Source organism: Glandiceps talaboti, chromosome 1, assembly GCF_964340395.1.
Source record: "Glandiceps talaboti chromosome 1, keGlaTala1.1, whole genome shotgun sequence".
Classification (NCBI taxonomy): Eukaryota; Metazoa; Hemichordata; class Enteropneusta; family Spengelidae; genus Glandiceps; species Glandiceps talaboti.
This window is the reverse complement of record NC_135549.1, coordinates 30489135-30508074: the sequence shown is the minus strand read 5'-3', so window position 1 is coordinate 30508074 and position 18940 is coordinate 30489135. Positions and strand designations below refer to the sequence as shown.

Here is an 18940-nt window from a genome sequence, read left to right as displayed (position 1 = left end):
TAAATGAGCAAACCACGCCCAACGGTAATTAAACCCCGCCCAGATACCTAGGGTGACCAGTAAAGATATGATGCTTTTATTGGATGTAAACAGTTTTGTTTTGGTTTGATCCACTGGCTCCTCCCCCATAGGACAGAGCACAAAATGTGATTCCAACATTTCAATCCACATCCCAAGTGCATACACACAAAAGTGGCAGAATAGAGGCTGTATAGTAGCGTACAGTGTTGATCCCGAACTTAAAAAAATTTTGAGAGCAAACTTTATGGTGTGATCATGGAAGTACAAGCCACGTGGGTTTACTACAATCTATAATTTCTTGGCATGTTATGTAGCGTCAGATGAGTAAATCCGTGTATAGCAGAACAGATCCGTGTACAACAGTGTTGAAAATACATGTATTTGACCCAAACAGTGTAATCCGATAGGCTTAGGTTACCAGTAATTTTGTTGAGTTGTGGTTTTATCAATTTCTTTTGGCGCGTGAACGTTTAGTCAGGATGGAGTCAATCGTTCTTTTGAAAAGTTTGGTGACGGGTGGTAAAAAAGTTGGTTGACAAGACATGGAAATATTGACTCGGAGAACGCGCGTTCGGCGGCGTCATTTCAAAGGATAAAACACAACATCAGCAGTTTTATCAGTAATTGCATTTTGATTAGTTGAATTATTTTGGAAATCACGGTTAACCTTGAGTACGCATACAGAAACGTGTGATCAATTTAAGTTGAAAGTTCAAACAGCGCCCTCAATTTCTAGATTTTCGACACAACTACTGTCATTTTTTTTACAGGAAAACAACAATACATTTCAAAACAGTGTCTCACCTGATTTATCTGCAACCACATTTCCCTTTGAAGGGTCGTTTAATAACGTGTTTGAGGAAAAAGGTAGCATATTTTTGTTATTACTTATAGCAGCGCTGTCTCATTGCAATTGGGGCCAACTTTTTAGCAAAGTCAGTATACAAAATACAAATACAAAATACACATTAATACTTATTTAGTAACATATATCTGATGAATTGACACAGTCTGATAGACAGCCGTGGTTTTAAATATACATTACGAGGATGGAAAACAGAATGGTCTTTTCTCGAAGTGATTGGTACGGGAAATATTACGCCAGAATTCCATGTTTGTAACATAACATAACATAACCTAACATGAATAACGGATGACAGCTGATGCATATATATTTATACAAGGACTTAAATATTTCAATACATTTTAGCAGTTGGAATGACATAGATATTACTTATAGTAACTACAAAATACCTAGCTTGTCTAAGTCGCATTTTTTTTATTTCTATTGCAAAAGTAAAACGTTCAATTGGTCCCAAGATTAGAACCACATCTCGTATTCGTCATTATGTCCATATAGGTCTAACCCCCACCCACCCCCACCCACCCCCGGTCCTGCGTTAAAACACTTCTATTCTCTGCCATCTCAGTTACTGTGTTGAGATTTAGGGTAAATATTTTATAACACTCTGGCTTTACTTGACGCTCAGTCTATTGAACATTGGACTGTTGCATTTTTGTTATTTGACTCACGATCAGTTCATAGGCTATTAGCCTTCTTAGCTGTAATTGATATGATATTATGATATGATATGATATGATATGATATGACCCACTTCTACTTCTACAACAGAAACTTGTATGACTAGTAAATTTCTCAGATTACCATATTCATTCTGCACCACCCCAACCAGCTTCGAAAATATGTCATGTACAAAACTCTGTTAACTCGGTTTGTTCATGTAGAAATATAAATTCTTATCTGCATTAGATGTAAATATACTTGTACGCCATGTAATTATATTTCTCTTGCTTTGCAACGACCATGGGCTAGAACAGCTTCAAGTGAACTATATTCATGGTCCTCATGATGATCACTACAGTTGTTTGCTGTAACGTTTTTGAATTGTTATCACCTCATGTTTTAGGGAAATAAATATATTTTCATTTCATTCCACCTCTCTTCACTATTCCCTAGTCCCGGTATCAACCGTCAACACAGTGTCTGATACTAGATAGAACAATGGGATAGCGAAGAGGTAATTATAATACAAACCAACTACAAAAGGCAAGCTACTAAACATCCATTTTCGCTGATATTTCTTCCTTGACATTGCGAAATATGGACGGTGCCGTAAAAGAGGCTGTGGTTTACGGCTATGCAAAATACCATAAGTTACAGACTTTCCTAGGGAGTATGATCAAGATCGTTTTGTATCGTTGTAGGCAAATCACTTCATCATAGCTTTCAATGTCAGTTACCACCATAATAAGACACTGTTACAGTTGTAAGATTTACTTGAACCTCAGACCACCTAGATGTTAGTGGGCTTAACTCGAACATGCATGTTATGTGTGACCAAAGTCGTTGTAAACTGCACTGTCGCTGGAAATATATCGTGACCATGTATTCAACCAAACTATAGTTAACGTTGCTGTAACCTCATATATGAATATCAGGGCTATAAAATTGTGTTTTTTTAAAGGCGGGTGCCAGTATTAAGGAAGAGACACTCACTACAATCTGGTTACTATGGCTACAGGCATTACTTTGATAGTTGCAGGTAATCATAAATACTACACAGAGTTTACAAAGTATAAATCAATGCCAACTAAATAATGCTATGTATATACAACATGATGTAAATATTTGGTGTCTATAACTGATATCGAGTTTGGCTCTTCAACAAAAAAAAACATACGCACATGTTTTCTATGACCACTCAAAAAGTTTTCTTATCCACGACGATTTACAAGTGTTCCTTGTGTATATGTGTGGAAGATTAGAAGTCTTGTGCTCCCATGGTAACCAGACCTAGAAATCAACGGTGATCAACAGTAGACGATGACACAGAATTTCACTTATGCTTACGACGATGGCGGCGGCGGTGATGATGATGATGATGATGATGATGATGATGATGATGATGATGATGATGATGATGATGGTGATGATGGTGATGATGGTGGTGGTGGTGGTGGAGGTGACGACGGTGACGACGACGATGACGATAATGATGATAATTGTATATTTGTAGGTGTACACAATTTACCTTGACCGCTTCTAACAGATCAAGATGCATAAATACTGTTTGATTATACCACAAACTATGTCAGTGGCTATTACAAAAATCGCTTGAATACCTTAGGAATTATGCAGTTCACCCCTTATTCCATAATGTATAAGTCATTACATAAATGTAGAAGTAGATAGCATACTAAAATAAATGACGACATAATTACGGTAATTTCAGGTCATTCATATATTACCTCACCATCCTGAACAGTCACAAAACATGTTTCCCTAAACCTGCATAGTGACACTTTGGTCAATGACGTCACACTTAATAAAGACAAACTCTTCAAGATATGAAGTAGGGTGGTGGAGAAAGAGCGGGTTAAGTAGGGTGACCAGTGTTTGTGTGTAAACGAAGACTGGGGTGTGGATGCAAAACTTTACAAATCTTCGTCGAAGTATACCTGTCAGGTTAGTTCAATACAGCAAGTAATTCTTGACCACGTACAATATGCTTCGTTCAAGCCAACTTGTGCACTTGTACGCTGTAACCACGTACGTTCTCGAAAAATAGTCTTTTAGTGTATGCCGTGTTTCAAAGAAAGAATGTGGTATGTGTTAAAAGATGAATTATGGTGCCTGGTGAAGTCATTAATACTCGTCACACCTGACATTGATTAACGGGAACATTCCTAATACAATGTATGGTATACGTATGGCTCATAAAATATAAGTGAATTATTTATATTCATAGGTCTAACTAAGTTTTCAAATTTAATGTGACATGTTTAAACGAGTTTGACAATATATGAGTAACTTGTTCATGGAGGGTTTTACTGTTTATTTACAAATATATGGGGGTTTACATGTCGATTTTACATTGTCATTGAAATACCTAGCAACGTGGGGACACATGCTACTGATGTAACTCACTGCCTAAGTTAATTACGTGATCAAAACTACACAGCACTGCACGGTGTACGTGTACGTGAATGTATTCAATGCTTCGTAGAACTTGTGATGTACCAGGATAACGAGCGGATGTTGTGCTCATCAGTGGGTCAAAAGATTGTTAACAGTCGGAGTGTCTCGGGTCGAATTTTGACCTTAGCAAATTGTTTTATCTGTGATGTTATCATTAGACTTTCTTGACTCAACGTGTACTTGGCATGAAAGATAGTGGCCGAATAATACACGTAAAGGTAAATATCAAAACTGAGTTCGTCCAGGGTTCGAAAGCCTGGGTTAATATAGTCAATTAGAGTGAGTTCGCGGAGAGACCAGCTTTGCGGTCGCAGCGTGTTCCAATCGTTTTTGTAAGTGTTTGGGATATTCATGGATCAAGGCAAACCCTGTAAATTCCAATTCCAAGTAAAACCCTCAATTGTGTTTTATAGGAGGTAGTCCACAGTTTGTTATACTGTACTGAGGAAATGTCTGAGTTGTGATACTTTCAAAATCTTGTAAGAGTTGTGGATCGGAGTTGCTGACCTTTACGAACGCCCGCATTTCCGCAAACTCGAGGTGATGTATAATTAGTCAGTTTCCGTTTGGAAGGGTCGATTTTGTGCAGCTCTCAGGGACAACGGGTGGGAACTTGAATTGTCTCGTATCTTGCCCGTGGCAATAACATCTGTACACGCGTACTAACAGTCATACTGTACCGGTGTCAAGGTAATGTTGGATTTCTTATCTTTTGAGGTATGTAGCCTTCCCGGTTTGCTGTTTACTCCTTTACCTTAACGGACCCATTAGCCAAAACCAATACATTTCGGTCAGTTCGATAAATGGCCATATATCCCGCGGCTGAATGTCACAACTCTATCATATATCCATGTACACTGACAAAATGTTTGACATTCACTAAAATGGCAAAAGTGCCTAAGTTGATTTTACTCGCTTTTAAAAAAAATCGTCACACTTTTAGAAAAGCGATGCATAAAACTCCCTTGTTTAATAGAAAATCCTTCAAAAGAAAACAATGGCGGTGTACTCTCACTGTATCATGATGTGTGTGTGTGTCATGTCGGGGTTACATCCACTGGTACATGATGTGGGTGACATTCTATATGTTGTTGGCGAGTTCGACGGGTGTATGTTGGTGAGACCCCAATTTATGCATCCGGGAATTGGCTTACCAGTATTAGGTATCAGATATAGATCTCATATAATATCGCGATCTCCGACAAGAAGGTCAGAGACCAACCTTTTACTGTTAACATTAAAAGTAGCATAGTTTGTAACCGAGACGTTATTTTCGGCACAGATTGACAAAGTGCACATACTGAGTACATACTCATTGTTTTGAAGATAAGTAGATTTCGACACGGTGTGGTAGTACAAGATGATGAGTATCGATTATTTTGGACCCGTAAACTTTATGTCATGCTAGTGGTTATTTTTGTGTGTTTGTTTTCTATTTATCTTAAAGTCGCCATATGGGCAGAAATTTGCTTTAAAAAAATGTTATTGAAGCAACTTCAGTGTGTTATTTTACTTTAAAATTCACTGTGAACTAAAGTAGTCAAAGTACGTTTTTTGAAAGTCCGTTTTTGTAGCTCGGCGGCTGAAGAATTTGTTATTGTACGTATGGGAAGCAATTTGTAAACAAAGTTGGGTTAACTCAAGTAATGACATTGATTTAACCGCAAGCAATACAAGTTAATCAAACTATTTATATGTATGGCGTTGCATTATATGGGGAAGGAACAGACGCATGATGGAAGTCTGAGCTTGTGTTTACCAGTTAGTTTACAAATCCCTTGCCTACGTAGCTGATTTTTACAGTTATTTAAAAATCTTCTCTCTCACTTTTTCTCGTAATTATTTAGTTGCAAATACAAAATTTGCCTATGTTGTATCACTTTGCTTTTTTTTAAGTCTAAAAAAAATGGTACAGTTATTTTAAAAATCCAAAATCCAAAATAAATACCCATTTCTCATATATATGGCCACTTTAATAGCTGGTGACGAGTGTTTTACTATTGCTGCAATAATTTGATATGTTGGTGGAATCATTTCATAGGAAACAACAGTCATCAAATAAACCATACATGTATGTTATCATACGGACTGAGTCTCTTTAACATACATACATAGTTTGTCGTGGTACGACCTCTTGGTACAGTGTGTCACGTCCCGTTAACCTTCAAATTACAGCAATGCATTGAGGTCAACTACTAGGATAACTATAAACTATCATACCATCTATAAACTTGTAATCTTTTCATCTGTAACTTCCGTGTCGGGTTACTTATGGTGGAATACTAATACTACAGAACATGACGAGTTAAGGAAAGGTAATGAAGATATAGTATATACTGCCACAGTGGTGTGATTATTATTGTAGTAACATGTAGAGAAACTTTTAAGGCTACACTAGTTGCAACTGCAACATTTCCTGAAACTGTATTATTAGATATAATGATTTAGTCGTAATATTGTTCACACTGCGCAGCGTTCAATCACCATGTGGGTAAACCGTGTAGTTGTACCCGTACATATTAAAATCCAATAAACTCGATTTTTCAGGTCTAGACACTAAAATCAGCGCCCTCAACGAGATTACGGTTTCACCCTTTTACTGTACTACTTATAGTTAAAACAGAACTGCAATTATCATGTACGATGTCGAATTATTGTGAATATATTGTTGGTAGTCTGATTGAAATAAAACGATACTCTATTTACAACTGGTGCAGTTTTTAACTAGTCTGTCTAAAGTGTACTTGTGTATATAACATGAGTCAAAAAAAGACAATATCAAGTTTCGAAAAAAGACAAATTCTATAAGTTTTACAATATCCCGTTTCCTTGACTTTAATAATAATAGACGTGGTTTTTAGTCATCGTAGACAGTCTTTTCAGTATAAGAATAACCTAATAACAATACAGGATGTCGGATCTATCAATGGATCAATCAACCAATCAATCAAAACTGACACACATCCGTTATAACATATTCACCAATTCGACATTGCTCTCACTTTCACATCACTCTTTTGTCATCACACTGTAACGAATGTAACATGAACAAAACAAACTTTTGACTCTTTTCAAAATCACCGAAAGCCGAGCTTTCATAATATTAACCGTGGGCAGGCATTGCTTCTATTGAGTATTTTGCTGACATATCTTTGTATAAATACGTCATCTGTGCATGGAAATAAAATGCATGCATGATAACCAGTTCGAAATCGAATTGGGAATTTAATTCCAAAACGCTATTGCTAGTTAATGACGTGATGTTCGTCAATACACATTAGCTGTACTACATGTATCTTCTTTAGTAAAGTGTTAGTTTTGTTAACCTCTTGCTCCAAGGCTGACAAAACCAGTAGGCATGCCTCGCAGCGCTAGAAGTTGTTTCGCTTCAACTCAGTGTATAATTGTGTATGATGTAATACATTTAATTTGTAGTTGTACATTGTAATTACAAGGCAAAACTTGTACATGTACAAATAAAAAGCAAGGCTGGCATGCAGTTGCTACCACGAATCGGAAATGGCGGTGACGTCATCACTTTTAGTTTTGTATAGAATAAACGGTACTAGTGGTATTCCTAGATCCTTAGTTCAACAATAGTATGTAATATTTCGCTACGCTAATTTCCATTTGTTTTGACAAAGAGATTATAACAGTTCAATTGTTCAGTTCAGTAGGTTGTTATACGGCCTTTGCGCTATTCCTCTGATGACTCTAGCGGAGCTCTAAGATTTCTAGCGGAAGAGTGTGAGCGCATGCGTATACGTATGTGCTTCGCGTTTGTTCAAAATACACAGTCTGCAAATTCAATATTTTGAGAATCGTCTACGTCGATTACATCTTGTTGGGACGCATTCTCATTTGTAAAAGATAAATCATTGTTTTTGGCATAGTCGTGTTCTTAATAAAAGTAAAAGTAACTTTAAGATATACCGAACCCAGATAAACAAATTATTAAGTCATGACAAATAGACAACGTGTGGGTGTAATCACCATCCTACAGTAATTAACGTGAAAGTAGTGTAGAAGACATTGACACTCATTTATTCATCTTCCGTCCAATCACGTCCAGTATTCAAAATATGGTAATCTTTATAATGAAACACAGTAAACAGCTTTTCTTATTAGTTTACTAAACTGATGAGAGTAATTTACAAATACCAAGTCCGCGTCATAATTCTACAGCCACGTTATTAGTATATAGTGTCCCGGATTGTCACAACTCTTGGGAGAGACTAGTAGATAATCACATTTTTGTGTGTTCTCCCTTGACAATTTGAACCACGAGACGAGTCATAGTTTCCTTGAAAGAGATCATTGGGACATTGAGGTGAGTCGTACGTTGTTGGTATCAACTGTATAAAGCCGTATATTAGTCCATGTAGTAGTCTGTAAGATACGACGTGTGTTGCCACTCTATTGGAGTTGAGAGAACCTGATAGGGCTGAACAACACGACGTATCGTACAGTCTATCCTTGTGACTTACTGTTTCATATACTAATTGTTAATTTAGACATTGTACAGATTAGTTAACGTACAGGTTGCAACATTGATTACTTGTTATATTGTTTCACACCGTAGCGTACGCCCAGTACGTTTTAGAGATCCCAGCGTGTATAATTCAGACCGGGCAGTTTCCAGGATGGGGGTGCCACTTGACGTGTTAAAAGCCCAAATTGTTTAATATGTATTTGTGTAATAATCAGTTCAAGTTGAGGTAGATAAGGGGATTTAACTCAACTTTTCTCACGAACTGTTACACCTGATCATGACTCCCATATCGGATTCTGAGGAGGTGAACGTGTCTCCGCTTTCTTCTCATACAAAACTAACACCGATAACATTATTCGACGATATATATATTCGTATCGCAAGATGGTGTGGCAAAATCCATCGAACAAGATACAATGGTGTTTGCCCTACAAATCTTGCGATCGTTCATCGACACCTTACTGCGTTTTTGTACGCCAGGGGCAGTGTACATATAATATTCTATAGGCGAGAATTTGTTACGGTGCGCTAAGCTTCTACTTCACAACCTCATTGATCATCATAAGCGATAAATACACTTTGGCTGCAGCACCACCACTACAACAAACAGCCGTTTGTATTTGTCTATCATCTACTCGAATAAGAGACAATGCTACTGTATCTAGATAACAAACATTAATTCACATTATGTAAAAAGTGCAAGTGTACAACATTCTACATCAGAGGTCAATTGAATAGAATTGTAAAAAAAATAAATCAGTTATATCACTACGTTTCTTCCATTATATAATAATTTATACTGAGTTGAGTTCAGGTAATGCATGTAAACAAAATAAGATTGTTTCTTTATGTCAAACTGACTATGCTCTACATGGTACATTTAGCGTGTGTACTGGTTTCTATGATTTCAAAGCCACGGTCAGACGACGCGGCTTGGCCAGTCCCTGTAGATGATACATTTTAACGGGATTTACAAATGCCCACTGTTTACGAAAATAGACCAGCACAATGCAGTACTATAAAGTAAAATTCAAGGTCAAAATTGTTCCCTGAGTCAATTTTATTTTAGTGCTGGTATGATTTTAAATGTCAAAAAGCTTTCTCGGAGAAATACAATATATTTGTATAAATGGTGACGTATTTATTTGTCCTTCAAGTTGAATGGATACTCTTAACGCGAACTTAGCAACATTTTAAAGGGGTACAAGTACGAGTTTACTGTTTTAGAACAAAATGTTTGCTGTATATTCAAGGTACTCGCTGTATTCCATTCACTGAAGCAAGTCTTAATGATTTGATTGGATTTGATTAGACTCAAACCTTGTAATGAGCTGAGATTTATGAACGATCCGATGACGTGATTTATTATACGCATTAACATGTGATGAGGGAAACCCCTGCTATGTAACCCACAGTTCTAACAATGCCAGAAGCGGACAATTGCAATGTAACAGCTATGCGAAGGCATGCATCGATACGATAGAACAGCTTATTCGAGGATTTATAATATATCAATATTTTCACTCAAGTTAACAGCTTTCAAATTCAGCTTGTGTCACAGACAGACAGACTGACTGACTGACTGACTGACTGACTGACTGACTGACTGACACACACACATTACTCTATGTCAGTATCGGTGTACATGTATATTACATATACTTTGATTAGACCATTCCACGGTGTAGTACTTACACGTGTCATGTTGTGGGTGACGTAGGGTTCAGGATGTTTGCATTATCACTAAATGGGCTTGCCATTGTAAACTCACTGGTGTAATCCGATAGTGATCGTCATGAATGGACGGACAATCTCATCGCTTGCAATTGACATTTACGCTAATTTGACACGATTTGTCGTATGCATGGAACACCTTTATACTTGTCACGTCCCTGGTGTATACTGAGGTAGACCTTCACTGTTTTGTTTGTTTGTTTGTACTATAATATCTGAATTAGTACTCAGAGTAAACTCTACCATTGACCTATTCAACCTCTAGTAACACATACGATAACCTGAAACTAAATGCAAGTGCCAGCTTTCGTATCGTCGAAAATGAAGCTACTTTATAGTTTACGTGTTTTACTTGTACAATGCAGGTTGTTGAGGAATAGGCGATGTAACCATAGACCCTCCGGGTCTATGATGTAACGTCACGGTAGCTTATGTTAGATTGAATTTAAAAAAAATAATCTTCACGTTACGTAAAAAAATTAAAAGTGGCACAAGGTATTAAAGTTTGTGTTTCTTTTCTTTTGCCGCGAGTGAAAAGACAAGCGTAAAACCCGTATTAAAATATTCTAGTTCATGTATAATGTTATGCTTATACATCAGTTTTGATGTCTCGTTAAAAAGGTCTTGTTGTGATGTTACATGGAGTCAGTCAGTCTATGTTGCATGGAGCTATGTTACCTCCATGGACGTTGTTAGCACATTTGGTGGTATGATAGAGTTTCATTGACATTGTATACGCACATAATATAAATCACACCATGCCTGAATACCAGTTTTGAGCTCTTTTACTACCAAGTGATAATCAATTATCTATCTGTGGGAATACTACAAATACCATTTAAAATCACGGAGACATTTCACCCCTGAATACAAACGAGCGTGAACGTTGCACCTTCGATATTGAATTATTGAACAGTACGTACATGCATACTCAAAGCACTACGCAACGAATCAAAACGAAAGCAGCAACCCCGACCAACCATACATGTAAGATCAAGATGAGAGTCATCCTATTAATTTACTTTCGTCATTCATGTCACCGTTAGTCTAGTTAGGCCTAACAAAAAATGGTTCCGACACGCGCACTTTAAGAATAGGTGGAGTAGGTAGATTTTTTATTTTATCTTTTAATTATTTTTTTTGTCATATGTGAGTGTCTAGTTCAGGTAGTTATGTTTTATGTTGTGTTATTGGTTTTCTTCTCAACATATGTACCTCAGCCATTTTAAGCCTTACTATAATACTTAATTCTTTTGAATTAAGTCTATAATGCTCTGCTACTAATATTTGCATCGAGCACTGTTCTCTCCAACGAGACACTTACATCTATCTATCTATCTATCTATCTATCTATCTATCTATCTATCTATCTATCTATCTATCTATCTATCTATCTATCTATCTATCTATCTATCTATCTATACATATACATATACATATATGTATATATATATATGTATATATATATATATATATATATATATATATATATATATATATATATATATATATACATGGCTTACGATCTAACACCTGCCTTATTTAAATCATGTGCTGTCATCTAATGCTCACCCATGGCGTAGAAAGGTCAAACAATGATAGATATGTGCTGAATTGATGGATGTTAGCTGTGACATGTTTGTAGGCGCGTGTATGTGGGTGTGTGTGACATAGTGGCTGTAGTAACCACTAAATATTTGGTTAGGCTAAACACTAGCATTGCTCACTTGAACCAACTAATACCGTTGTCCCAACTTAACTAGGTTAAGTGATTTACAGGGGTGAAGACGTGCTTATACAAAGAAAAGTCAGTTCGATATTGCCAGTGAAAGTGGTTGAGGACTATGGTTTTCTAATGACCTACAAGATTAAAGTCTAGTGGTAGAATACCGAATCTCACGTTTCTATTCGTAGCCTTAGATAGTGGACATATTCTTTTCAAACCTATTTTCACAGTCACGCCAGAACAAAACGCCAAGAACAATAGACATGGAAACAAAAGGCAAATAGCCATTGGGTTGTGATTTGGCCAGCTATCAACAAACTCGTTCCTACAAGCAACATCCTTTCAACTTTGTACGAGCGACTTTCATGCGCAGACTCAGATCAAAACTGGTCAGCTATAGTGTAGTGAGACAGGTGTGTTGCAGCAGGTCGATCGGATAATGTTGTCAACGTGAATGACATTTCTAGATTATCACTAATTATAGGATATATGTTGAAAATTGATGATGGAAACGGTGAGTATGAAAATGAAACGGCGATATGAATTGATGAGAACATATATTTAGACACTTAGCTCTACTACTAGTACTAGTATAACCGCAGAACGTAACAGTACGTTCATTCGCACGGCATTCGGCGTACATATAGTGTACAGTACGCTGTTTTTCATGTAACTAAACAAAGTTCGCTTACGGTGTATCTGTCACTTAATTCCACAGTTTAACTATTAACATGGTATTTTGTCGAACATTTTTTGCATGAAAGATTTTATTTTCACAACCGAGGGCTTTATGCTTTGTCACATGTGGTGAGACTTGATGGGTATTTTCAATAACGTTTAAGAGACCTATATACCCACGTTTTACAACGACATACATATGAACTACTGTAACCGTGGGGTTAAGCCTGAGTCACTGTGGTATGATTACTCTTGTGGCATGACATTTCCAAAGCTACAGCTTTTAATTTATTGCTGCAGAGTATCGATTTTCAGCATACTGAAATGTCCGTTCCCTTTCTGACCTTTCAACAATAGATGTAGGAATGGTCCAAAGGTTTCTGCCGAGATATGCTGACATGAAAGAATTCAATTACAAACAACTTAGTTACAATGAACTATATCAGTACTTGGTTTGACAACTTGTAAAGCCTCGACTCGCTACGCCTTTTGCTTTCAACGTTACATAGTAACTGCACCCTGTTCTGTTGTTGTAAATCTAATCAATATTGTAATTCCCCTATAGGTAATCATTATTGAATGTATCCACTAATAATAGCCTTTCTATTTTTCTCTTCATTTCACAGGTGGTATCGGTCCAATAATACAATTGAACCTAAAATCAAAAACACGAGGTCATGGTCAGTAATATCACCCATGGCGTGAGTCATTTGTTTGATGGATGACTGTAAGTGGTGGTTGTTACTTAATACAGTCAATACTTTCGTTGCCTGTAACATTAGTGGGTCGTATAACACCGAACATCGCCTCCTGGTTTCTCCTAGCAAAACCCACTGAATTGGAGCGTCCTTTCTGTTATATAGAATGATTTTACGTCTGAGAAGGTATTGGAGCTCATATAAACATTATATACTAACCGTGTACATCATGAACTACCACCGTCTCCATTGACTACATACGGTATTGACATAATGATAAAATTCAAAAGAAGTCTGGCGGATGAACGAGCACCTCCATTTTGCGAGTCAACACGTTATGACCCCAGGTAAAGGGTTGAAGTTTTCTCACGACCAGGTTTACGAGTGACGTCATAAGTTACAAGGTACATTAAATTATTGTCAAACCCTAGGATATAAATGGCTGTTATAGACGCTATTACGTCACCAGAGATGTTGACTGAATCGTACAATGTTTCCGACGAACCACCGACCGAGTTCGAACTCCCGGAGTCGATATACAGTCTACCTGTTAAAATTGTGCTTCTATCATCTGCGGTTGTCATCACAGTCGTAGCAATTATTGGAAACTCACTTATTCTCGCAGCATTCTTCACCACGGCAAGATTACGACGATTGACGAATTATTTCTACGCCAGTCTAGCCATTACTGATCTAGCGGCAGGGATAATCGTAATGCCGTTTATGGCTTCGTACACCCTTCTGTATTATTGGAGATTCGGGAAAGATTTTTGTGTGTTTTGGTTGTGTATGGACATGTTTGTCTACTCAGCGTCCGTCTATCATATGTGTGTTATATGTCTAGACAGATTTTTGGCCATAACTTTCCCATTCAAATATCGATTGAAAAGAACTCGAAAGTTAATTCTGGGATTTGTTGCCGGTGCTTGGATACTAGCCCTTATTTTTGAGGTGCCTGCAACTCTAATTTATGAACATGTTGCTGGCGAGAGCGTCGTGGACTACAGGATAGAATGCGACGTCGAGTGGGTAGAGGACGTACCTATTACTTTCATCAGTTTTTTCGTAACCGTCGTCATTCCGTTTCTGTTCACTCTCATTCTTTACGTTCACATATTTGTGACCATACGTCGCAGCCATCGCTACTTAGTACCAGACCAAGATAAAAATACAAAGAAAAGTACAAACAAGGGGAAAGTAGGCCGGGAGAAATGTCCTATACAATTTAACTGTGCTCATGTGGTGCCATGTTTTCTTTGCCTGAAAAGCGAAAGGGATGGTTCATCTCAAAAGAAAGGGAACGCCTGTGATATCGAGGTCAAAGTTCACGGCTGTAACGATGGTGTAGACAAGATCGGTTTTGATAGGAGTGCGTCGGGAAGAATGAAGCAATTGTGTTGTTGTTGTGGAGGACAAAAAGGCTACGATATAACAAACGTGATTGCCGATGGAACCAATGACAACAGACGTGAAAGTGTAATGATGGTCGGATTTGCGCAAAAGGTGGGTGCTCGCCTTGCTAGTGTGGATGATAATGAGCTTTCCGATCATTATTCGCCGCCAGTCAAAAGCTTGAAAAAGGACGAAAAAGTATACAATACAGAAGACCTCATTGACACGTCGGATAAGTGTAAAGTCACCGGAGCGACGGCACGTGACCTTGCCGACCCAAATGATAATACAAGGCAGGACAATCTTTACAAACAATGTTATGTCAACCCAATACTCTCAGTCGATTCCGAATCACCGAAAAAAGTCTATTCAAATACCTCCAAGGACGAGTTGAGACGGTCAAGTGATAGTAATGAGCGAACCGATAGAACTAGTGACTCGAAATCAACAGACATCGAAAATGTCACACCCAAAAGCATGAACGAAACTTCAAAGTTTGGGTCTGGCAAAAAAGGTGGAATGAAACGAGTTTCGGCATCATTAATTAACGTTCTTAGAATTAAAGCAGCCGCTGCGACGTCAAGTCAAAACCAACGCCAAAGTCAGGAAGCAATATTGGCTCGGAGGAAAGCAAAAGAAACACGTGCCGCTGCCACGCTTGGTATTTTACTGGGAATATTTCTTCTCACTTGGTTACCATGGAAAGTAACAACAATAGCTGATGCAATAGCACAAAAATATTTATTTCCTGACTTATGGTACGAAATTGCAATTTGGTTACAATATTCAAATTCCATGATAAACCCATTTTTGTACATGTTTAGAGAAAAAGACTTCAGAATTGCTATAAAACGTTTACTGTGTAAATTGATATGTCGACGAAAAGTCGATGAAGACTCTAGAATGTCTCGTTATCGGACAACTCAGAGTCGACGCTCAGTTGTTAGTAATAATGCGTACAATACGAGTGAGTCATAATAAATGTAAACTCATTGTTCATATCTGGAAACTTTACATGACTTCCTATAGGAGTTTAGGAAATCAATTTATGCATAACCCCTTTTTATTGACCATTTGAAAAGAACGTAAATGTCCCAGAAGTCTGCACTTTTTGTTTTTTATTTTAAACTATTAATACTTTGTGTATTTGTCGAAGTATTCATACTTGTACTGGGGAATTATTTTTGTTTGGTTACTAATCACTATCAGCATTTCACAAATTTATAATTTGTCGAAAACGATAAAAGTGGCACAAGCTGAGTTTATAAGCGTTTAACTCAACTAAAAATACTTATATAAAACCTCAATTCAACTATTCTAGAATAATGTTAACGTCGATTCACGTCTTCTATGACACCACCGATGTCTTCTGGCATTGTAAGAACTGTTGTTTGCACACTTGGGGCATTACTCGACATTTTCACACACGTGTAATAAATTACGTCATCGGATCGTTTACATGAATTAATGAAAATTAGCAAAGAGTTGTAGGCTTTGAGAACATCAGGAATAATGCATGGCATTGTAGTGGTTAAAACTGCATTATATTATACCAGTATATTGACAGCGCAAATCGAGAGCTCTCTGATTGGCCTAGATATCGAACTGCGGCACGTCTAAAATGAGCGACAATGCACACTGTTTTCACTCTTCCAAATTTTGATGTTCACTGCTTGTCGTCTTTGTTGTCGGCGAGGTGACAGTGAACTCTGCGAATTTTCAGAGGAGGATTTTCTCAATGAGACAATAGTTCAAGGAAATTTCGAAAGCAGTCGAGTTATCGCGTATTTGTACAAATCATCGCCTACTAAGTCTTGGTCAAGGCGCATGCATGCGATCAGTTCTACTTCTAGCCTCGGTTGGAGTGGAAACAGGTGAGCGTGTCCTGTGAAGCAAGTGTAAGAGCTTACACTGGCCGACTTACTAAATAGAAATTTTTCTTGGACCCTGTCCTAGAGTATGTGTCATCAATCCGAGAGGGAAATAGTAAACCCGAAAATCTACTGATGTACAACTTCTAGTAAATTTATATACTTTTATTTAGCCGATCAATGTACAGATTATCCCTAGAAACGAGAAGCAGATAAAATAAATCCAGTCGATGCACGATGCTCACGGTCAAGGCGTCCATTCACCTTGAAAACAGCGTTATTGTTATGCAAATTATCTTGGGGAGGCGCAAATGAAACCAGAAAACTTTTATAGTTCTTATCTTGTTTCCGATTTTTTCAATATACTGGTATAATGTAATAGCAATAAACACGGTTTTGACCAGTGAACTCAATATATGCACTCGCTATCGCTCGTACATATATTTCGTATAATTTGTTCAATTATCAGGGTCAAAACCTTTTGGTATACCATCGAGGGGGGGGGGGGGGTATTGCACATGCACATTCACATTGAAAGTGAACGTCATTTTGCCTCAAAGGTTACTCGCTCTTCGGTACCGTTAGCTCAGATAAAGTTGCTGATCTGAGCCTCTAGCATGCTCTTGTACAAACACATGATTCATTACCGCCAAAGGGAGTTATGTTGTAACTGTTCTTTAGAAAGATACCAATAGTGGTTGACAAAAGTTGACAAAATACTGCACTTATAATTTGATAGCCTTTAACTAAGTCTGTTGCTACTCCCAGTCATTCGATACGCTCTGACACAGTGGCTCTGATCAGTTAATAAACAAGCGACCTATCGGTCAGAATAGCTCCGCTGTTTGTTTTTTTAATTTAATTTTTTATTTTGGTGACATGTAGAAGTGGTTCAGGTCTTCACCTCTTCACTATGCAGTTTTGTTTTAGCGATGCAATAAAGTGGTTAGTGGTTTCATATGATGTCTCACTATAAAACACATTTTACACAGAAGTTGGTAATGTTTTGTACTTTTATACCATATATAGTCACCATTTTATAACAAAAATCTACTGTTATGAAAAATTGCACAAAATCTCAGAAAAAAATGACTGGGAAATGCACACAAGAAAAAGAAAAAAAGAGGATTTTGAGGTTGGCTATAAATAACATCACACTTTTATAGTGGGTCTGAAGTGTGATTTTAGTGAGTACCAAGAACGTCCTGTGTTGATACTCAAGATACTTGCTGTGGAAAATCGCTCGGTCAAATGAGGTCACCTTCAGCTTCTGGTCGAATCAGGATAGAGTATGCAAATGAGGATGTTGCGGACTGGCTGATTATGTAGAAGGGTGCAGAATTGGATTTGAAGTTTACAACCCTGTTTCGAACAAACGCTTGTCATTTGGGCGCCCAATGCGTAGAATTATGACTATAGCACATATTACATTGCTTGTTTGACGTCAATAGTGTCTTTTGAAAAGTGGCAGTTTACTTAAAGTCTCGTCGACTGATTTCCAATATGGCGTCGGTCATTATGCTCATTAACATATTCATTTTTTTTTCAAATTACAAAAAAAAAATCATAAAAAATAAAAATGAGGATGTGCTGACTTGAAATTAACAAATCTGAGTAAGCTACCCCCTGCGCATCAATACGCCAGATATCAAAGCAATCTAATAAGAGGTTTTCAAGGAGTTGATTAAAATGACATTTTATGAAAAAAAATCATAAAAAATTGAAAATGGCACAGATCAACTTGGCATGAACAAATCTGAATAGCCTCCCCCCAGGGAACATGCTCACCAAATATCGAAGAATTCCGACTGTCACTTCCGGAGTAGATAGTAAAAATATAAAAGTTTGACGGACACCTATGATTCACTCTACTCTCTATACCTCAATACCCACCTATACCTAAAGCTACGCTTTCAGCTTTCGCTGACAGCGGAGCTAATAAAAAGTACAAGTACAGGCAATAATAGCCAGATAACATGCCTGCCACAATTACATTCATTCACAAGAAAATGTTATGCAGTGTCCAGGGAGTCATTTTGTAATTTAATGGCATTAGTAAAACAAACCATATGTTTCATAATAGAGGTATAAATCGATTTAATGCTGTCTTGTCGTTAGTATTGCAATTGGTACTGTTACCTTTAAAAGGCCGACACATATGCGGTGCACCATTAATGAATATTTTACTACCATATGGAAAGTTTACTATACACAGGTGAGAATAGACATGCATACTAAACTACGATTGAAAGCCATTGACATTAATCGCTTAACAGACGAGGATAATTGCATTTAGGTTGCAGTCAGCAGCTTGTTGCTTAATCATTA

At 37.4% G+C, this 18940-nt stretch overlaps 1 protein-coding gene across 6 annotated transcripts; it reads left to right on the top strand.

Moving 5' to 3' along the window:
• Nucleotides 1-3468: 3468 nt before the first annotated feature.
• On the top strand, nt 3469-18060 carry LOC144436460 (muscarinic acetylcholine receptor M3-like). 6 transcript variants are annotated; one of them, XM_078125290.1, is made up of 2 exons: nt 3469-3508; nt 13278-18060. In XM_078125290.1, the coding sequence occupies exon 2, from the start codon at nt 13788-13790 to the stop codon at nt 15717-15719; it is 1932 nt and encodes a 643-aa protein (XP_077981416.1). In that variant the 5' UTR covers nt 3469-3508; nt 13278-13787; the 3' UTR covers nt 15720-18060. The 6 variants fall into 6 exon arrangements, with proteins under 6 accessions (XP_077981416.1, XP_077981424.1, XP_077981395.1 ...); XM_078125298.1 differs by lacking the exon at nt 3469-3508 and adding an exon at nt 4197-4239; XM_078125269.1 differs by lacking the exon at nt 3469-3508 and adding an exon at nt 4593-4711.
• Nucleotides 18061-18940: the final 880 nt, after the last annotated feature.

What these genes read in the sequence shown, in the direction of transcription:
- LOC144436460 (XM_078125290.1), top strand. Translation starts at nt 13,788, where the DNA reads ATGGCTGTTATAGACGCTATTACGTCACCAGAGATGTTGACTGAATCG.